The sequence below is a fragment of the Leptinotarsa decemlineata genome, unplaced genomic scaffold, assembly GCF_025532065.1.
Source record: "Leptinotarsa decemlineata unplaced genomic scaffold, Ldec_3_MD MMD2_tig00026307_RagTag_RagTag, whole genome shotgun sequence".
Lineage (NCBI taxonomy): Eukaryota > Metazoa > Arthropoda > Insecta > Coleoptera > Chrysomelidae > Leptinotarsa > Leptinotarsa decemlineata.
The window spans coordinates 3,462,281-3,479,717 of record NW_027412681.1 but is presented as its reverse complement, the minus strand read 5'-3'; the positions used below and the strand labels follow the sequence as shown (position 1 = coordinate 3,479,717).

Genomic DNA, 17,437 nt, shown 5'->3' with positions numbered 1-17,437 from the left:
TATCTCCTTCCTGTATTTTTTTTTATTTCCGATTGTTTTAAAATGTTCAGGCAAATGATTGTAGATTTTTTTGCTTTCGTATATTATTGAATTTTTAATTTGAGTCGACCTAGGTATTGGCAGGGAGATATGGCAGTTATTTCTGGTGTGCCTGGGATTTAATGGGTTATCATTTGATAAATGTCGGTTGTGAATCAAGCATACAGTCTCCATAATGAAAAGGCATGTAAGCGTAAGAATTTGATGCTTGATGAATAGTGGTCTACAGTGATCCCTTGCTTTGGCCTTGTTCAAATAACGGATTGCTCTCTTTTGTAGAATGAACACAGAATTCCATAAGGTTTTCCTACAAAAACCCCAAAAGGGTAGTCCGTATCTAATATGGGATTCTATGAGTGAAAAATATGTGTTTCTGCCAATAGCTGTACCAAGCTCGTTTGTCACTACTCTAATAGCATAACAGCCCGATGCTAGTCTTTTTTTCAAGGACGTTATATGTTCCACAAACCCTAACTTTCTGTCAATGTGTATGCCCAGGAATTTAGTGCTCGTTTTGTTTTCTACTTGATGTGTTCCTAAGACCAAGTTTTCGAATTCGAATTTGAAGGTAATTATATTAGTTTTTTCCACATTGAAACAAAGATTATTTGAGTTACACCAAGATTCGATTTCGCTGAGTTCATTGGAAATAACTGTTTTTAGAACATCCACATTTTTTCCATGCCATAGGATAGTGGTATCGTCCGCAAATAATTAGAACCCTCAGATTGTATTGATGTTGTTAATGAAAGTTTAAGTTAAGATTACATAAAATATGAAAACTCACTTCTATTCATCCTTAGTGTACTTATTTATTTCAGAGTATATAAAATGATTATATAATATAAGCATTATTCTATTATCATAACTTTATTTTAATTTTATATCCAATGAATTGGATTTATAAAATAAAGTAATTTAATTTATTTCTTAAAAGCCAATTCATCATAAATAATAATAAATTGGCAACATAGTTGAATATTCTCTATTATTAGTGCGAAAGTTGTTCAATTAGCAATATAAAAATTGAATGGAGTAAGATTCCCTTCACACTATAATTTTATATTTTACAGTGAGCCCACGTACTATACAAGAACGTACGAGTATGTATTTTTATTAGTGTGTATATCTGAGAGGTCATTTTTCTCAGTGAACCAGGTTGTTTATCACTCAAAATCGTCGGTTCGGAGTTGGGACACCGAACATTAAAGGATCCGACGTTAATGTCGCTTCTCTGTGGTAGGTATTCTCGGACAGTGTTCCGAACTAGAAAACTGAACACACTTCAGCAAATTTTGATGCTTTATAAAGCTCCGATCAGACCTTCTGTGGAGTATTGTTCTCATGTATGAAGCTCCGCCCCCAAACATACCCTGAAGTAAGATTCCTAGAAACCCTGGTGTTGGTAACGCTTAGATTTTGTTTTGAACTTTTTGAAGGAACCACCTGTTGCTTTTAACAACACTTACGAGGTTTTCCCAAGATGGCGCTATTCTGAATTGTTCGAGTCCCCGCTGAGTCAGTCAAATTAATTATTATCTGTCATTGTCAAAAAGAATTTTCAACTTTTGGTATTTTGAAATTGATATTTTTTGTCATCCCAATCTTTACATTGTTCGCATTTTTTATTATAGTTTTCGTTCGTTAGTTCTCAGTTATTTTAGTTTGGTTACATTTTTCAGTAGTAATAAGGAATAGTTTTATATAGTGTATAAGGATACTTTTTGTAAAATGGGACAATTCTGTATTTTGTGTGAACAGTGTAAAAATTCGAGTAATCATCTGTATTCAGTGCCAAAGGTAAATGAAACATTTTATAATTACTGTCAATCCACCACGGATAAACTAAGTTTGTATCAGCCTACATCAAAAACCAACTTCATATTTTGAATAATCCTTCACCCTTTCAAATCCACCTTCTGCTACTAGAGTATCATTACTTTCTTAATCATAATATCAAATTGAAAATAAACATTCACTTATGCTTTTTTAATTTTTTTTTAAATACAACTTAATACCTAGTTGCAAGAAAAGTCTACTCATAGAATCATAGATACCTACAGATGAATATTACAGTATGCAGAGAGATTTATTGCATTTCTACAGAATTATTATGAGAAGTAAGTAAGTTTACAGTTACATGAAATTTAACATCCATTTAAAATATCATGATATTAATATCAGCATAAAATTTAAAACTAATAAAAAATTAAATCCAAATCAACAATTAATAAATCATAGATTAAGTTTGAAAATCACTCTCTGAGTAGGGCTCCATGTCAAACAAATAGTTCCCCAAGCCTAACAGAATGTTGTATATTTTTGAAATCTTGTGGAAAATTATTGTAGAAATCGAGGGTGTTGTTGTACTGTGGACTTGTATAAAAAAAAATTATTGGGTGGTTAAAAGACTACTCATGTATGATGAGAAACCTAATGCTCTCTTAAATATATACTCGTAGTAGTTGATTGCATATAGAATTCCAAGCAACCAAACAGTATGCTCTTTTAACTTTACTTGTTCTCAATTGGTGATTTGAATGGTTTTATTTGTGCATTGTACCTGATCAAAATCTGTAATTTATAGGATGAAAACAAGAGGAAACTGTGGATGGATGCTGTTAAGAAATATCTGCCTGATGGTGCTTTTATTTGCTCAAAGCATTTTCCCATCCATTTCATTGGTGAGAAAAAACTATTGAAGGGTGCCAAACCATCATGCATGTGAGTATTCAGTTTCTACAGCACTACCTATAAATCCTATCAAAGATTTGTATATTTTTTTCAAGGTGCACTTATAGAGAAGTACTTAATTGTACGAATTTCAAGAAAACGTGCACCATTTCCAGAACCAGTTTACTAATAATTTCTGTAGTTGGAAAGTATCCGTTGAATAAGGTATCAAAAGCAAATTTGATCACATACAAATCAAGAGAGAACACTTGATGTTATCAAAATGATAAATATCAAATTATTCATATATGAAATGATAAATAACCCCTTCTAGCTTTACCTATCTACAAAAAAAGGTTCTTTTCAACCGGCTGTTCTCTAACGGTAACCCTGAGAAGTTCGCAGTTGGAAACAAACACTCTATGCCATTCATTTCTCTTGAAGATAAAAGATTGTTGTTGTTTTCAGTTCAACTCAAGCATATCAATGTCCTTTTACAAATTTCATATAAGGCTCATAACGGACTTTAAAAAGAAAGTTATTGATAACATAATATGAGAAGAGATATTTATGTAACCATTATTTAATTGAATCATGTTGAAAAAGGAATATGTTACAAATTGTCCAAATGTGTGGAGTTTAGTTATAACATTTCATATTATTTTTCATTTCAATGATCGCAACTGCTGTTTTGTTCAATATTTTACATCATATTTTCCCTTGATACCTTTCATAAAAATACATCATTATTCAATACGGGCTAATATGTGCTAATATCATTCTATAAATAAAAGGTGATAGTGGAAGAAAGGGGTAAAGTTGAAGAACATTTTCTATAAATGCCTGATTCACAGAAAATTAACTTCATTAACTTTACCCTCTATTTTCTGATATTTCATATTTGTCAATATCTGTGTAAGCTTACTGCTTACACATGGAAATAATAAATACGTTGTCATTATTATAAACAGCCTCTTCTGAGAACATAATAAAAAAAAGCTGTATCTTTTAGAATCTTCTTGTGAGACGGTTATAATTAAATGCCAGTAGGAATTTTAAAAAAAATTAATGAATAAGTTGTTATCGAACAGAGGGTTATATTTAGCTTAGAATCGCACGTTGAAAGGTAAGATTGCGTTAATCCCTGTTCGCACAAGTTTCGACTTCTGAGGGCTGCCGTTCGTAGGGGAACGACAGCTGGTTTACAGAAAAACCAATTTTAACAAATACCATTTAAGTTTTTTGTCCATGTTTATTTACAGGGATCTCAATTTATTCAGTTTTGTTTACAATAAATTATATAACAAAGAAAGCTTGTGCTGTAACCACTTATACTACTACTACTATAATTATTATAGACACATTTATGTGTGTTTAATGAAGGACAAAATTAAAGTAATGAAAAACATTTGCATGAGTAAAGAGTGAGATTCTTAAAAATATTTTCATCATCACAGAAGAAATTGATTTTATCAGAGTAGTTATTTTCAAGTCTCAACATTTTAGATGTTGGAGATGGAGAATGATACCCATAGTTAGTTAAGTGATATGGTGTAATAAATAGCTTTATTTGTCTGATGGACCTTCGTGGAACGTTGAAAGTTATAGGGGAGAGAATTTCCGGACAATCAATGAAACCAGATATAATTTTGAATAGATAAACTAATGATTTAATGTAACTTCGATTCTGAAATCAGCATGAAATATTTCTAAAATTGAACTGAATGTATAAACCCATCCTGTCTAATTACGTAATAGTTAGTTTCCTGGCTTTGCCCTGATCATTTTCAGTAAAATGAGACAATCATATTCAGTTGCGTTGATGAAGTAATCTTAGAGAATAAAGTTGATACTGAAATTAGTTTCAATGAATATCTTATGAGGAGTACTTCGTCAACGCCGCTGACTGTCGTAGTTGCACTTGAAACGTTTGGAGTTTACCAAAGAAGACAACAGCAAAACCCAAAAACCAACCAAAACATTGAAGTCAGTCATGAAATCATACTACATGAGCTGTTGAAAATTATTGATGAAGGATGCTGAAATTTTCCCAGATTCAAAGATTGATTTTCATTTTTTTATAACTGGTTTTATTTTTCAGTTTGCAGTTGGATTATCCAGTGGAAAAAACTCCGTTTGAAACATGAACAACTGAAATACTTGAATTCCTATATTTAGTTCTGTGATCAGTTTTTCCAAAGAATATTTGATAAAGCTTCTGCCAAATATCTGATAAGGATTGTGTGATTATTTATATAGTTTTATTAATTTAATTAAATAACATTTATTGATCTAAAGGGTAAAACATGTTTTAGACAAGTAAATTGATGGATATATAGCCGTTACTAAGTGGTAGAAGATCATTATGACAAATTTAGATTTTAGACAAGTTCTATTGTGAAATTGACGTGATAGTCATTTTTATAATAAAAATAGGTATTTTGATATTTTTTATTTCTCAGTGAAACCGCTCCTGAACTTCCACTAAACGTTTTTCCTAGTCCATCCTGTAGTATTCTACCCGATTCACACTCTGTCACAAAACATCCATTGGCAAATTCTAGCAGTATTCAACTAGAGAATATTCCTAATCCCATTTTGGTTTCAAATACTTGATGACATCCAGATTGAACCAAGATCATTTGGAAGTGATAATGTTCACATATCCATAACAATTCCAATCAACTTTGTTGATATCATTTTCAGCATTTTTGGGATGATGAGAGCTGCAGGTGGATGCAATACTCATCCCAAGTCAATTCAAGTTGGACAAATATTCCGCCTAATGTCCCTCTATTCTCTGATAAAACCGCCCAGGGAAAGTAATGTTAGTGGAGGAGAAATGATGAAATCCCTTCTTCATATTGGAGATCTGAAAGAAAAACAGCAAAAATTTATATTCTATATTGAAATAGAAAAAACTATCTCCGAAATTGAAGAGGACTTCTCAGGTATTGATGAAGCTTTTGCTTATTTCTGTGAATATGTTGCAAAAAAAATTAAAGGCAACACCAAATGTGGAGAATGTGTGGATTTGATATTGGAGAAGGGAAATGAAATATTCAATTCCCTCATAAGAAACAAGAGCAGAGGATTTTTAACATTACCATCACAAAAAATTAATAGCTTTCTTCACGATGTTGAAGCCACAATAATATCAGGTGTTTTTGAGAGACTTAAAAGAAATTGCTTTCCAGTAATTTTAATCAAATTGTCAAATTTTTCTCCCAAAACTATTGTAGGTTGTGAACACCACAAGGAAGAATTGTTAAGAGAGGCACTGAGGGCATATTTGATCTCTAGATTGAATATCTGCTGTGCTAAAGAGCATAATGAAAGAGCCCTCGAAAATAAAAATTTAAAAAAATACAATTTTCTGTGAGTCAAATTTCGAAAAATCTGAAAATATCTGTTGAGATGTGAAACTCTCATCAGATGTATGTTTTTTTAAAATTTGATTGAATATTTTCAAAAAACTACCATCATAATTGATGATCACATTGTTTGAAAAAAAGAACTCTTTTACACACTCAATGTAAAAGGTTGTAGTGAGCAATTAAAGTATATCAGAAGACATTTTGTATTTGTATTCTAAAAGACGCTAATCTACTTTCATGCAGTCTGCAGAAATTCAACCTAGTGTTCTCTGAACATTACGGTATTTTACTTTTCGTGGGAACCTGAATATAAAAGAAATCCCATCACAAGGAAACTGGAAGTTAATTTACCACTGGTAAGGATATTAAATACAATTTCACCTCAGACTGATAAAAAACTAACTTAACTTTTGAACGGTTTGACGTAGAAACATGAAAAAAACTTTTGGGGGCTATTACCGATACTATTTTTTGAAAAATTTGAAATTTTAATTGGCATGGGGGTCAAGTGTCAAATTGATCTATCAGTGATGACCTGCACATGCAATCATTGCAAAAAATATGACTCAATGAAATCAAATTAAAATAATAATAATGGAAGATATTTGAATTAAACTTTGTTCAATTTATGCTGGAACTGTAAATTTCAATAATTATAAATACAGAAATCTTATAAACTTTAATATACTTTTACAGACAATAAATAGTTCACATTCTTTCTGAACCAAAGAAGTTATTCAATACATCTGATGATCAACGGAAGGTAATTGACCATCTTACATCTATTGTAAATTAATAAATTTTGCCTTGTAATTTCTCTCAAGTTATTTGCAGAACCCAAAGGCTTGCATGACGAGTTCAAGGTGGGACTGTAGTGCTATTTCTCTTGAGTGATTTTCTGTACTTAACGAGATGTGTATGTATAAGAAAATCAATGTCCTGATTCATGAGTAGAACTGCTAGGTGTGATACACATACATCCATAGTCACTATGAGTAGATGTATTTTGGTTGAATATCAATTAGAAAACAGCTGTGTTTCTACTCATTACATTGTTCTTCGTATATAAACCGCTTATTCCAAATTTTATGCATCAATGAGGAAACTTTTTAATTATTAATTAAAAAAAAACGGTTAAAAGTTGGTGCTTATCAAAATGATCTCTTAACAGGTAATCGAAAAGTTCGACAAAGAATTCACTGGGAATATTTCTTTGTAATCTAGTGAATTATTCAGTTTTTCCATTCCAATACCATACTAAAAACATGTATTCAAGTATATAATCTTTATACTTACCACCTGTTTTGCGGAATTCGTTCCGATAAACAACCAATGTCAACTACATAATATCTGCCAACATTTCTTGAGTTGAAATATCAAGAAATTACACGAAATTTCTTCAAAACTTTGCTTGGGTTGAAACTTGAACTAATAATTCACCAGAACTTGGACACTTATCTTTCAATTTAATACTGACAATTCGTCAATAACACTTAAAACACAAAAAATTCATTAACTCACTTTTTAAGTTATCCTAAAAGCACAGTAGGTATGAAAAATGAATGTGGAATTAAATATAAATACAAATACACCCTGTGTGGTCTTATGATTACAGTTTACTGTAATGCCTGCTTGCGCCATCTGAAACGGCGTAAACGGCGTTGATCTCTGCTAATCAAGTTAGCCATAAATCCCTCATTTTACCCCAAACTTTTGCAGGTATGAGTAGATGCACCAGGGTTTTTAGACATCTTACCCTGAAGCTGCTGGATTCCATCCAGAAAAGGTCCATCCGCCTGATTGGAGACGCGAACATCACTTGCAACCTTGGTAGTCTCATCAAGGAGAGGTTGGATATTTGTCTCTCTCCTATTGATACTCTCATGGGAAGCGTTCAAGTGACTTGGGACATTTAATTCCACCAAGAGCGGTTCATATCAGAAATACGCGACGGAATATGGCTGCTCATCGTTTTGAGGTTCAACTTAGTACACTTCGAACTTCACTGTTTAAGAACTCTTTCATTTGGAGGACGGCGTTTATGTAGAATACATTTCCTGAGAACATTTTTCCAAATGAATTTAATCTCCAGCGATTCAAATCCAGTGTTTGTTTGAAGGATATATATGTATGTATATATATATATATATATATATATATATATATATATATATATATATATATATATATATATATATATATATATTACTTAAATAAAACTCTACATTCTCCCACCTTATTTATTAAAAATTATATTTTTTCCACTGTCAAGTTTACAATCGTCGTGTCATTTCTATAATCGAGGAAACCAAACGCGAGAATAACAATAACGCCACCCTCAAATTGAAACATCATTTCAAACTTTCTCGAGGAACGCATCAAACTCAAATCTGTCCTGCTAACTCTACTAAAAAATAAACACGAAGAAAACGATGTGATATATAAATATAAATAAGAAACAGCAGTTTCAACGAATTTTTTTCTCCGAAACACATCTTTCATTAACGTTAATATATATAAAATACAACAAATGAATAAAAGAGCAGCACTGTAGACGAACTACTTTCTGTAATCGTTCTCCTCGCAATCACGCTTCAAGTGGCCCGGTTTGTGACATAAGTAACAAGTTTTCGTGTTTTCTGGGCAGTTCCTCGAAATGTGCCCTGGTCGTTGACAATTGTGACAAGTATCGTTGCTTGATCGATCCATACCTAGAATAGGAATTTTAAAAAATAATGAAAAAGTTAGGACCATAACTAACTACTTATGAAGACAGTTTCAAGTTTAATGATATAGAAGTATACTTCAATGTCCAAAGATACAAAAATCTTGTGGACGAAGATTCACATAGAACACAAATGAATATAAAATGTACACTGATAACAATGAGCTAATATGAATAATACATTGCTAATATGAAGAATACATTGCTAATATGCCCTTTACTTTGAATACCTGCATGCGTGATTACTCATATTTATTTATTATTGTTATTTTTGCAACTTCAAAATCAAGTCAAGAGAGCAAGAACTACATAACCTCAAGTGCAACTCCATCAGGGCATGATATGCAGTTCTTGCTGTATAACTTCTACTATAAATCTCACAAATAAAAACCGTTAAAGCACCTACTCTTAGTGTTACAAATTTCGAATTCAAAAAATTGAGAAATTCAACTGGCTGAATTACCACACCTTACCCATTGAGATTTCTATATGTGCAGTCATGTTATGCCTAATATAATGCCACTGCAAAAGAAAAATGAGAACAGCAAATCACAAAACACGTTGACATAGACCCACTCATGGTTCAATTTTTTTTTGGCAAATCAGTTTTTTCAACAAGAAATTGAGAAGAGAAAAAACAGTTTACCTGGACTGTTAGAATTCCTTCAACTAGTTAATATCTGCATTAAACACTGACTAAGATACCATTTGTTGTTTACCTAATTTCACTACCATTACTAAATCAAAAGTAGCCTTTAGTGAAATAACTAATTCCAAGCAAAAACAATTATGGCAACTCACTTATTCCCAATTTTTTAAATTGAAAATAAAAATATTTTTAGATTAGGTTTTATTCCATGTAAGTGATATTTTCTATTAACGGTTTCATATATTATGTTGTGTAGTGTTGTTTCAATTCCATAATAAATGTTTGGGTACAGACTGAATGAGAAGTGATTTTCTGGTAATTCAATGTTCATATGAAAGTAGTTGTTTTGGGAGGACTTTTTCTTTCGTGTAATTCAATGTCCATGTGAAAGTAGCTGTCACAAAAGGGTTTTTTCTTCCAGTTTGTACTGAAACAAAGTTTGTATCTGAAAAAACTTGTGCATGACCTACAATCTTTGTAAATATTTTCTATTGTGGTTATTTTGTTTCTTCTTTTCTTTGGGACTTTTCCTTTAATCCTTATAATTATTGTTATCAAACCTGTAAAGCTTTTCTTTGCTCGAAAATATAAAAAGGGACTTTACTCAAGCAAATAAAATTTTCATAGCATTTCTCGGTACTTTTCTATCGCTCAAAGTCACTTCGAGATAGCAATGAATTTCCATTAAAAGATTGAAATGAAGCAGTTACCAAAAAAATGTTTCATAACTTTCATATCAATACATTGGGCTTTTCTGAAATATTCTTCAAAATACAGGGTTTCCAGTAGAAGCTTTTCATATCGAAGTTAGATTTTCAAATGGAATGATATTCAATACCATCCATGTTCCTCCAGAAGAGTATTTTTGATGAAACAAGGTTATGAGGGTGCATCCACAAAAGGATTTCATTACCTAAAGATTTATTAGTTTTCGAATTTATTCAACTCTGAAAGTCAGTTTTTGAAACGTTTGCTAAGTTCAATGTTAAAAATAACATTATTTTGGAAAGCAGTTTTATTATAACTTTCAAACGGCTAGGTATTTACCAATACAAGCCCATATTTTGAAAAAGATCTTTTTATAGAAAAATCATATCTTAAACACAAAAATACAGTGTTCCATTTGAAAAATTTAGGAAAAATGTTTTTGAATTTTGATTGTCCCAATATTAAAAAAAAATGTATAATCTTCACTAGTCTCTGAAGGCACTAAACCCTTGCAACATTTGAATCTACTGTTGAACAGTTTCTTCTCAAACACTCTTTTTATAACATTGAGGAATATGTTGACGTGGCAGGGTTTTCAACTTGTGAAATACCTCATTGAATCCCAGTTTATTGATTTCATATTTATAATTTTATTAACCTACACTCTTTACTTTCATTTTTTTTGTAGATGACTTTATATTTGTAAATCCGAGCAAGGACTTCTGTATTCGTGAATTGCCATAAATATACTATAGTATAAAAATTGTTAAAGTACCCTACTCTACTTTATCTTCTGATTGCCAATTCAATACCTAATAACATGATCTTAATATAGAAAGAAAATTCGATTTTAATTATTACACTAAAAGTGGTAGTAAACTACAAAGGCTAGACTTTCAATAGAATAAAATTCACACACTTAGCAACAGAAAAAGTTTGATAACAAGTTACTTCATCTATTTGGTTATATGGTAGAGGAGAAAAATATAAGAAAACTCTTAGTAATTGTCTACTGGGTGAGACATTTCACTTCACAGATGAATTTTCAAACATGTAAATGTCAAATCTGGGTACATAAATGTGTTTCGCTTATGATGCAGTCATTTTAATTCGTACATATAAGATATGAACAATAGTTTCAGTTGATGAATGAATTTTAATTAATGGATTGGTTAATATTATTAGTTAGAAATATTTCCAGCACCGTTTTGATTAACTCAAGCAAAAAAAAGCAGCCATATAAGCAGTATCAAAAGCGAGGAGGATCAGGAAAGAGAAGGTCCAAGCCATTACAACATACAAGGCGACAAAGTCTTGTAGGAAATTTATTGAGCTACAAATGAAAATGTTCACCTCAAAAAAAAATCTACAGTAAACGAAGAAGCGTTATCTACCTCCACTTTCGGGACAGCTGCGGGCAATGTGGCCCGGTTTCCTACAGTTGTAACACGACGGCATGTCAGGGCTCTGGAGGCAGTCCTTGGCGAAGTGGCCTTCCCCGTAGCAACGGTAGCATCGAGCGGAATCCTCCTTGCAGTCACGAGCGTAGTGACCAACCTTGTTACACTTGTGGCACTTTGCGCGACTCCTATTGTATTCGCCGCCGCCTCCTCTGCCACCGGAGTCGCGACCTCCGGGCTGAGAGCACTCTCGGGCAAAGTGGCCCGGCTGGTTACACTTGTAACAGATGCTTCCGGAACTCATGGTGAATCTGGAACACAAAAGAAGACTGATATTTTTTTACTAGGTTTTAATGGCACATGTTTCCTACAGTAGGGTCGGCGAAAGAATGTGCATATGTAATCAATTTGTGCATCGATAGAAAGCAACTAACTGACAAAGTAATAGAATAGTGTGGCTACTGTCACATCATTTGATTAAATTTACGAATAATGAAAGTCCCAAGTTATGACTAGAGTATATTTCAAGAAATTCTTCAGCGCTTATTCTGTAAAAACATTTTATATGTAATTTTTCAACTCTAATAACGCAATTTAAATTCTCCAGTATGCGGAACATTAGGCAAAGCCTTTCAAAATTTGAGGTTATAATTTGTAAGCATGATGTAACATTTATTCACTGTGGAATATGAAATGTTCATTCTAACAATATATTATATACAAAGTTAGAAGACCATACAATAGATGCATATTCTCAGTTCCATCTTATCAATGAACAATACAAAAGTCTCATTGTATCAACAGAGAAGTCCTTACTGATCCTAGATACACAGTCCAAGAGTTTCAATAATTTGATTGTAATACTATTAATTTAATCTGACGCTAAACTTAAAATCATCTACAAAAAGGAATTTTTTGAGTCAATGATGTGGGTAACTACGTCGTTAATAATAATATTCAAAATGTCCACAATAACTGCTTTGGGAAACAGCAGATAGAACATTAATAGTTTTCGATATATAATTATTAATCCTTGGCCACTAGGAAGCTCTTTATCCAAGAAATCAAAAGCTACGATCTCAAATGCCTTTGAGAATTCGTCACAGATTGGTCACTGTAGACTTGTCTTTCAAGAACCCATGTTGATTAGTTACTTCCAAACAGTGGTTTTTCAAACCTCCTCTTTTGAGTTCGGTGAGAGACAATGAATCAATTTCAGGTAAATTCATCCTATTCGCCAAAGAAACCACCAATTTGTGTCATACAATAAATGCAAATGCATTTATTACAACACAATCAATTACAACTGATATTGAAGGAATAAAAGAATGGTGTAGGAACTACTAGATATTCAATTACAGTGATGTTATTCAACTTATAACAGAAATAGAATGGGATGTAACACCAGATGCAATCACCATGATCTCTCTGGCAGAAAAATTCAGCAGCAGCAGGAAAAATGATAATTTTTCTCAACACAGTTACATTGTGATTTCCAAACGAAATAATTCGCAGAAACGATTCCTTCCAGCATCATTAAATCTCCATTCATCAGTATCTCTATAGTTAATGAAAATGTTTACAAGTAAGTAATAAACATTGTCGATATCAAAATAAATGAGAAATTCTAAACCCAAGATGTTCAAACCAGAAGAAGCATCCAAGGAAGGTATGTAATTGTGAAATATTAAATCATATGTATTTGAATACAGAAATACATTTGTAGAATTTTGATTGTTATCAATTTGATAAGAATAATCAAATGTTTGGGTATAACAATATCAAGAAAACAAACTTTATACTACCTAAAGAAAGAAAAAATGAGATTTGACATATTTTATATCTTATAGGACGAAAACAACTGTCTACTTTCACCCCGGAAATATCACAAAAAATTTAAAATTATAAACATCCTAAAGATGTAGTTTATGTACCAACAAGTCGGAACAGGTCACAATTATGAATAAAATTACTTTCGAAAAAATCGATTCGCTCTATATATCCGCCAAATCAACACGTAAAACGCATTAAATATTAATTGCGAATTCAATCTGTACCCGATAAAAGCAATTACAACTTTCTACATTATTTTTATATTTTCATCATACACTTCAGAAAGGTCATGGTATGTAAATAAAAATGCCTCGATTTTCAATAATCACACCGCGCTTTAACCTTCAGCATATGTTAGTAAATGAAACGCCATGAAATATTCTCATTTCCTCATCAAATAAGCAACAAAAGCCGGGTCGATTCATGAATTATCTTTTTCCCACAACTGGTCCACGTGTTTTAGTATTCCATTTTGTAATTTGTTAGAAACAAAGAGATGCGTAAACTTACCTCTATAATCGCTTGTTCTCAAGTAGTCAACCACGACGCTATACTCGTGAAGGTTTCAAGTGAGGAATTAATAAACTTTTGCCACATTCGAGTTAACTATTAATGTAGCCAGAAAATATTGTAGAGAAAGAACAACCAATGACCGGTACTTCTCTTATGACATGCCAGATTGACAAGACGGTCGAGAAAGAAATTTTCGCTTGCGCAAGCGTTCGATTTGTGCGATTTTGACGTTGACAGCATTTCCGTATCCTGAAATAGATGGCGATGATTTATCGCTCCAAAGCGTTCAAAAACTCATTTTTTGACACTGAAAATCGATTATTCAGTGACATGTTTGTTCCAAATAAATATTTATCCTTTTCTGATGAATTGCTATCTTTTCGAATGGGTATTGTGTAAAAACCAAAAATAAACTAAACTCACAATGTTGAACCACAAATTTCATATACGTATACGTTTATTCGTCTCCATACTCATTATCGTTCTAGTTTTGTAATTTAGAGTTATTTCCATAGATTTCACGCTTCAGTAATGGAAACATTTGAATTCACCACAAGTTGATCTGGATTGGTAGAAATGTGTACAAGTAATTAGAAATTAGTTCTTTCGAAAAAAATCTGAAAGTAATGCATGTCACCTCAGCAGTGAATGCACGATTAAAATAAAAACCAAATTTCCATTTCAGGAAGTTATATAAGTATTTTCTACTTTAACATGATGTGAGAACTAAATATAGATTACTGACATTACATAAGTGGTTTAGATTTTTTAGGTGAACACTTCTGTGATAATCATTCAAAACTGTTCACCACTGAATTGGAATATTTACATCTGAGATGACTTTTTTCAATCCTTTCTCAGCTTTGATATTCAATAGAATTATTTTTCGGAGCCTTGATTGCCGTTTTATTTTTTATCGTGAGTCATGATCTATATGAAACACATGAGTATGTTACTTCCAAGTTCTACGCTGTTCAACTTTGATCAACTCGTTCGATCAGTGTCACACTTGGTTCGATACCACGAAAGGATAGATTTCAGTAAACGACCAAAACACAACAAGGAATAATTGATATCTGAAAAAGTGAGGGAGATGTCTCGATTTGATTCTAAATTCGACAAACATTCCCCAAACGCTAGCGCCGCTCATAGTTACCTTATGAACATTCAGAAAAAGCCCAATACGACTATAATTAATTATTAGTAAAATTGATTCAATCGACTCCATTCATGATGAATTATCAATATTATTGAAGGAATTATTTCAATTTTGTACCTCCTATTCAACAGTAATAATAAAAATTATCCTTAGAAAGCATCGGGCATGCAAATTTTGACTTCCAAAAGGCCCTCTTTGTGAAAAATTGGAACTAAAAGACGCACCGCCAGAGGTACTTTTTTTACAAAGTTTAAAAATTCGACATTTTCAGTATTTATAATTATCTGTTTTCTCAGAAGTAATTTTGTATTCTTATCGTTTTTTTTTTCAAAATCTAACTGTTTTACCATCAAATTAATTTTCGTAATTCCTACTATTATATAAAAGACATTGTAGAATAGTTTGGATGTACCAGACCAACTGATAAAGCTACGGTGTAGTGATAAGCGTCTTGAATGAAATTTATAGTGTGAAAATTGTATAATCATTATTATTGATAATAAGATCATAAGAAAATTGGCTAATGGCCTTAGCAGTCAATGTCATTGAAAAAATCAAAATAAAAATGTCAAAATACTATAATTGAGGTTACGGGTTGTTAGAGAATACTTTGCAGAAATTTGAATTTTTGAATGAATTAATATTTATTTTGAAAATAACAAGAGGTCCATAATGTTATGTGGACTATTATCCTTTTTGCTGTTGATTGTTTCATCAAAAAGTCAAGTAAATTGAAATGCATCTTCAATACGATTAATATTTAAATCATAGTCATATCTTTCTAGATCAATTTTCCAAATAAAGGCCATACAAACAACTGGGCTGTTTTGGTAGACACTAGTAGGTTCTGGTTCAACTACAGACATGTTGCGAACGTATTATCGATTTATAGAAGTGTGAAGAGACTGGGTATTCCAGACAGTCAAATAATTTTAATGATTGCAGATGATATGGCTTGCAATCCCAGAAATCCGAGACCAGCGACGGTTTTTAATAACGCCAATCAGCACATAAACGTATATGGAGATGATGTTGAAGTTGATTATAGGGGATACGAGGTAACTTACACAAATATAGGCTATTGTCTAAATAGTTGGAATAATCTTAGTAAAAATTCATCTCCCTGAAAAAAAAAGATAACATCACTTTATTCCAAGCCAGAGTTTAGAATCGATATAGAATTTAGGAAATGTATGTGTCAATAAAATGATAATTTCAAAACTTTTCTTGCCATTCATTTCTTTCCGTATAATTTCATCTTAAAATATTTCAGACATTATTGAGTAAACATGAAAAGCATTTATTAAGATTTTTATGCATGAAAGTGTCTGATATCACATAATGTCTTGAATATGTGAAATACAACTATTTTGACAGTACCTCACATTACAAAGTAAATGAAATACTGCTTCTTTTGAAGGTTACTGTTGAAAATTTTGTGAGACTCTTGACAGGGAGACTTCCTCCGGGTACTCCGAGGTCAAAACAATTGTTGACAGATGAAGGAAGTAATGTATTAATTTATTTGACTGGTCACGGAGGAGACGGATTCCTCAAATTTCAAGATTCAGAAGAAATAACCAGTCAAGAAATGGCCGATGCTTTGGAACAGATGTGGCAGAAACAAAGGTTGGCTGATAATTTGAATTTTTACTTTATTTTTTGAAGTCCATGTATAAATGCAAGGTATGAAATATTCAATTTCAGATATCATGAAACCTTCTTCATGATCGACACTTGTCAAGCAGCTTCTATGTACGAGAGGTTTTACTCCCCTAACATTCTTGCCGTTGGCAGCAGTTTGGTTGGAGAAGATTCACTTTCGGTTAGTTGCAAAATACATTTTTTTGCGGTGAACCAATGTCACATTTTTTTTAGCATCATGTCGATCCTGCTATAGGGGTGTATATAATTGATCGTTATACTTACTACGCTCTGGAGTTCTTGGAGAGTGTGGATCCGCAAAGCAATAAAACTATGGCCGAATTCGTGAGTAGATTTTCATATTCCAAATATTTCGTCTACTGATTGTTTTATTTCTAGTTGAAGGTGTGTCCTAAAAGTGTTTGCATTTCTACTGTCGGAGTGAGGAAAGATCTTTTTCAGAGAAATACTAACGAAGTGCCGATTACCGACTTTTTTGGATCAGTTCGGCCAATAGAACTGATCAAGGAAGTTGTTTTGGAGCCCATTGCTGCCAAGTCTATTCCAGATAAAGTAAAAACAAACACCAAGCCAAAGAAATATAAATATGTGGAACCACTAGTCAATTTCAATACTATAGTACAATAAATTATTGATATTAAAATTTATTTCCTTTATTTGATATTTATACTCATGAAATTAGGTTAAAATGGAATT

At 32.1% G+C, this 17,437-nt stretch overlaps 3 protein-coding genes and 1 long non-coding RNA gene across 6 annotated transcripts; 2 read left to right on the top strand and 2 right to left on the bottom strand.

Annotated features, from left to right (window-relative positions):
* Positions 1–1,700: 1,700 nt before the first annotated feature.
* On the top strand, positions 1,701–5,328 carry LOC141485056 (uncharacterized). Of its 3 annotated transcripts, none has more exons than XM_074180993.1 (3): positions 1,701–1,839; positions 2,627–2,763; positions 5,175–5,328. In XM_074180993.1, exons 1-3 carry the CDS (start codon positions 1,771–1,773, stop codon positions 5,326–5,328), a joined length of 360 nt encoding a protein of 119 aa, XP_074037094.1. In that variant the 5' UTR covers positions 1,701–1,770. The 3 variants fall into 3 exon arrangements, with proteins under 3 accessions (XP_074037094.1, XP_074037095.1, XP_074037093.1); XM_074180994.1 differs by lacking the exon at positions 5,175–5,328 and adding an exon at positions 4,814–5,157; XM_074180992.1 differs by lacking the exon at positions 5,175–5,328 and adding an exon at positions 2,829–5,157.
* On the bottom strand, positions 1,913–7,604 carry LOC141485057 (uncharacterized). Its single transcript, XR_012466986.1, has 2 exons — positions 7,386–7,604; positions 1,913–5,584 (listed from the first exon to the last, which is right to left on the bottom strand). It is a non-coding gene; the product is annotated as an uncharacterized lncRNA (long non-coding RNA).
* Positions 7,605–8,315: 711 nt separating this feature from the next.
* CNBP (CCHC-type zinc finger nucleic acid binding protein) lies at positions 8,316–14,112 on the bottom strand. Its single transcript, XM_074180991.1, has 3 exons — positions 13,915–14,112; positions 11,566–11,882; positions 8,316–8,800 (listed from the first exon to the last, which is right to left on the bottom strand). The coding sequence occupies exons 2-3, from the start codon at positions 11,873–11,875 to the stop codon at positions 8,649–8,651; spliced, it is 462 nt and encodes a 153-aa protein (XP_074037092.1). The 5' UTR covers positions 11,876–11,882; positions 13,915–14,112; the 3' UTR covers positions 8,316–8,648.
* A 1,531-nt stretch (positions 14,113–15,643) lies between these two features.
* Positions 15,644–17,388, top strand: PIG-K (Phosphatidylinositol glycan anchor biosynthesis class K). Its single transcript, XM_023173829.2, has 6 exons — positions 15,644–15,802; positions 15,862–16,134; positions 16,497–16,705; positions 16,784–16,901; positions 16,955–17,065; positions 17,120–17,388. Exons 1-6 carry the CDS (start codon positions 15,749–15,751, stop codon positions 17,366–17,368), a joined length of 1,014 nt encoding a protein of 337 aa, XP_023029597.2. The 5' UTR covers positions 15,644–15,748; the 3' UTR covers positions 17,369–17,388.
* The last annotated feature ends 49 nt before the right edge of the window (positions 17,389–17,437 follow it).

Excerpts from the sequence above, each read along its gene's own strand:
- PIG-K (XM_023173829.2), top strand. The coding sequence starts at position 15,749 with ATGTTATGTGGACTATTATCCTTTTTGCTGTTGATTGTTTCATCAAAA. Across the intron at positions 15,803-15,861 it reads TTGTTTCATCAAAAAGTCAA|ATCAATTTTCCAAATAAAGG; the intron begins GTAAATTGAAAT and ends ATATCTTTCTAG. Across the intron at positions 16,135-16,496 it reads TTGATTATAGGGGATACGAG|GTTACTGTTGAAAATTTTGT; the intron begins GTAACTTACACA and ends CTTCTTTTGAAG.
- LOC141485056 (XM_074180992.1), top strand. The coding sequence starts at position 1,771 with ATGGGACAATTCTGTATTTTGTGTGAACAGTGTAAAAATTCGAGTAAT. Across the intron at positions 1,840-2,626 it reads ATCTGTATTCAGTGCCAAAG|GATGAAAACAAGAGGAAACT; the intron begins GTAAATGAAACA and ends TGTAATTTATAG. Across the intron at positions 2,764-2,828 it reads GGTGCCAAACCATCATGCAT|GTGCACTTATAGAGAAGTAC; the intron begins GTGAGTATTCAG and ends ATTTTTTTCAAG.
- CNBP (XM_074180991.1), bottom strand. The coding sequence starts at position 11,875 with ATGAGTTCCGGAAGCATCTGTTACAAGTGTAACCAGCCGGGCCACTTT. Across the intron at positions 8,801-11,565 it reads CAGCTGTCCCGAAAGTGGAG|GTATGGATCGATCAAGCAAC; the intron begins GTAGATAACGCT and ends TTCCTATTCTAG.